Source organism: Anastrepha ludens, chromosome 6 (genome assembly GCF_028408465.1).
Source record: "Anastrepha ludens isolate Willacy chromosome 6, idAnaLude1.1, whole genome shotgun sequence".
NCBI lineage: Eukaryota > Metazoa > Arthropoda > Insecta > Diptera > Tephritidae > Anastrepha > Anastrepha ludens.
The window spans coordinates 37385724-37389076 of NC_071502.1; the positions used below are offsets into that span (position 1 = coordinate 37385724).

At 39.5% G+C, this 3353-nt stretch overlaps 1 protein-coding gene across 1 annotated transcript; it reads left to right on the plus strand.

Annotated features, from left to right (window-relative positions):
* The first annotated feature begins 1558 nt into the window (after positions 1-1558).
* Positions 1559-3077, plus strand: LOC128867946 (odorant receptor 94a-like). Its single transcript, XM_054109585.1, has 4 exons — positions 1559-2290; positions 2366-2465; positions 2531-2797; positions 2858-3077. Exons 1-4 carry the CDS (start codon positions 1566-1568, stop codon positions 2918-2920), a joined length of 1155 nt encoding a protein of 384 aa, XP_053965560.1. The 5' UTR covers positions 1559-1565; the 3' UTR covers positions 2921-3077.
* Positions 3078-3353: the final 276 nt, after the last annotated feature.

Below are 3353 nucleotides of genomic sequence, written 5' to 3' on the forward strand. Positions count from 1 at the left end.
TCATGAAAAACTTTAAATATTTTTAGTATTGACTTACTTGGTTGAATTTTTTCTGGATAAATTCATTGAAAATTGAGTTGGGTAAAAATTTATATAAGTAATAATAGTGATTTATTGCTTCATATAATTTTGAAAAATTAAAGCCCAACTTCTTTTGATCTTCCTCTACCAGTACTCTACTACTTTATCTAAATTTAAGCCTAAACTTAGCTGCAGGATAGGGATGGTCTCTCCTGACGATACTCGTCCTTGAACCTCCCATTTCGCTTACCCGGTCAGTGTAGTGTCTTCCGGGCAGAGATCCTAGCCATCAGGGACGCCAAGGACCTACACGGAACAGAACCTCCTGGAAAAATCAGCGATATCCTGGCTGCAATTGCGACTCTAGTCTCTTTGAATTTCGATTGCAAACAGGAAGTGGCTGTCCAGAACAATCTTCACCTCACTTGCGGACCAAGATAGTTCAACCAGACATAGAAAAAGAGAACTATGAAAAGAACTGCTAATGAAACATAGAATAAATCGAATCTGAATCAGCACATCAAAAATTAGGTAAACCAATAGGGTACTCACCGTGACTGCAGAAACTTAAAATCCTCTTAGAAGAAAAAAACATATGGGGATATTCTCTCTGTTTCTCATTGTGCAGATGCAGGCTTCGGTTTATGGGAAACATTTTTTTTAATTTCTCGACATCATAAAAAAATTATAAAACCAAATATGAAAGCAGGAATGCCGGAAACTGTTAATCCAATCTGCGGAATTGCTAACCATATACTACTGATCTTAGTGACAGCCACTATTACTGTACTTAACCTATTCCTTCAAAAACTGACTACCCTCCGCAAGTAATGAACTGTGTTTCTGTCACGAAAAAACCATTCTCAGGACAACCATTTTCGACTTCAAATTTACATACGAGTAAAGTAGTAAGTCTCTTGGAGTGTTTGAGAAAGGGATTCTGCGAAAGATTTTTGGACTTTTGCACGATGGCGACGACAAGTATCAGAGGTGATGGATACAGGAGGTGATCGACATAGCGCAGCGAATAAAGATCCAGCGGCTTCGTTGGCTGGGTCATGTCGTCCGAATGGGTACAAACGATCCGGCACTCAAAGTATTCGATGCGGTACCAGCTGGGGCTAGCAGAGGAATAGGAAGGTCTACTGATGTTTCCAAATGGCGGGAGGGAGGTAAGAAATCACTATTAATAAATACTTATGTAAATGTTTACTCAAGTTGATTCTCAATGAATTTATCCAGAAGAAATTCAACCAAGTAAATCAATACTAAAAATACTTAAAGCTTTTCATTATCAATACTTTCACCCAACGTGCACATATCTACGTAGGAATATGTGCATGTCTTAAGGACTCTCCATAAGGTGTAATTGCATTTTAATTGAAAATCACTTACATCAACTGAACTTATTAAGTCATTAAGCGAAACTCCATTTTTGCGCTGATACACGCCCCAATAGTTAAGCGGTAATTGGATACTCAAGTGTGGCTATAAAAAGTTCCACTAGACTGCAAGGAGGTACAGTCAACGGGCTTAATCGCACCATGAGTTTCGATACGATTGCCAATTCGCGCCTTTTGTCACGCGCCCTGACACTTTTAGGACTTTGGCCTGTGGCCATGGGCACTGGCTCGTGTCTTCAACGATATTATCGCTATTATCAGCTTTTCTTGCACATTACACTCACGTTCACGCTAACGCTGCTCATGTGGCTCGACGTGATCTTTAGTGAGAATCTGGACCACGCTACCCAAGTGCTAAAATTCTTGCTTACGGAAATGGGTCTGGTTGTGAAAATTTTCAATATCTGGTATTATGCACGTATGGCTTCGGAATTTTTGATTGAATGGGAGACGAGTGAGTTATTTGTGTTGCAGACGTGCGCCGAGCGGGCGATGTGGCAGCGTGCGCAACGTACCTTTCACAAAGTGGTGATTGTCTACGTATTTTGCAGCTTCAATACGGCCATCTGTGCATTGATTGCGGTGCCGTTTATGAATACCCGCGAGCTGCCATTTCCATTTTGGTTGCCTCGAAAATGGCGTGAAGATTATTATTGGGCCATGTATTCTTATGAATTTATAGCCATGCCGTTTACTTGTTTGTGTAATATTAAAACCGATTTGTTCCAATGCTATTTTCTATTGCATCTGACACTTTGTTTACGTGTGATTGGCATGCGTCTGGAGCGTTTGAGCAATGCAGTGGCAAGCGAATCGGTCACCGAGGAATTTGTGAAGATAATTAAAATACATCAGCGTGTGGATGGGTAAGTCGATGCAGGCATACATAAGATAGATACATAAGACAAAGTGAATTCTTAAATTTACTTGAGTTATTTCAGAATGGCCAAATGCTGCGAGCGAATCGTGTCCTTGCCTGTGCTAATGCAGATAATGCTGAGTTCGTTCATCATTTGCTTCATCATATATCGTCTGCAGAATGTGAAATATTGATTCTCGTTTATCATTTATGTCGCAATATTCATTTTTGTATTTTTAATTTTTAGGTCCGCTTCAGCGACAATCCCGCTGAATTCTTTTCCATGCTGCAGTATGTCGTCGCTATGTCCCTGCAAATATTTTTGCCTTGCTATTATGCCAATGAATTAACTGTGGAATCTCAAAATCTAAGTCATCACCTTTACAATTGCGATTGGACTGGCATGCCCGTCTACAATCGACGTATGATTTTCGTTTACATGGAATACTTGAAACAGCCATTGGTGTTGCATGCGGGAAACTTTTTCGAAATCGGCTTACCAATTTTCTCAAAGGCATTTTTGATGTTATGCACTGAATATAATTAGAATATTTTTTATTTTTTTCTTTTTCAGACGATGAATAATGCCTACAGTCTGTTGGCCCTATTGCTAAACGTCAGCGATGAAAATCAATAAGCAACCTCGGCACTCAATATTTTTATGTAAAATGCTTTTTTGCTTTCACGGAAATACTATTGTAGTAATATTGTAGAATTATGAAATCTTCTGCTCGCAATACGCATGCAAAAGCGCAGCTTTACTCAAAACACACACTCACAGTCAACAGTTGAAGGACACTTGTATTTTTATAGAAAATTAAATAATTAATTTACTTTTGCTCGATATGATCACCTTTTGCCTTGACTATGGCCTTGAGACGGTCCAGAAACGAATCGCAAACTGCCCGAATGTGACTTGCAGGTGTGGTGAATCTTTTAGTTCGGACCTTGCACTTGGACCTTGCCAAAATGGCCCAAAGAGAATAATTTATCGGATTCACGTCTGGTGAATTTGAGAGCCATTGTGTGGAGGTTATGAAGCTCGGAACATTGTTTTTTAACCATTCTTG

Excerpts from the sequence above, each read along its gene's own strand:
- LOC128867946 (XM_054109585.1), top strand. The coding sequence starts at position 1,566 with ATGAGTTTCGATACGATTGCCAATTCGCGCCTTTTGTCACGCGCCCTG. Across the intron at positions 2,291-2,365 it reads ATACATCAGCGTGTGGATGG|AATGGCCAAATGCTGCGAGC; the intron begins GTAAGTCGATGC and ends GAGTTATTTCAG. Across the intron at positions 2,466-2,530 it reads TCATATATCGTCTGCAGAAT|GTCCGCTTCAGCGACAATCC; the intron begins GTGAAATATTGA and ends TTTAATTTTTAG.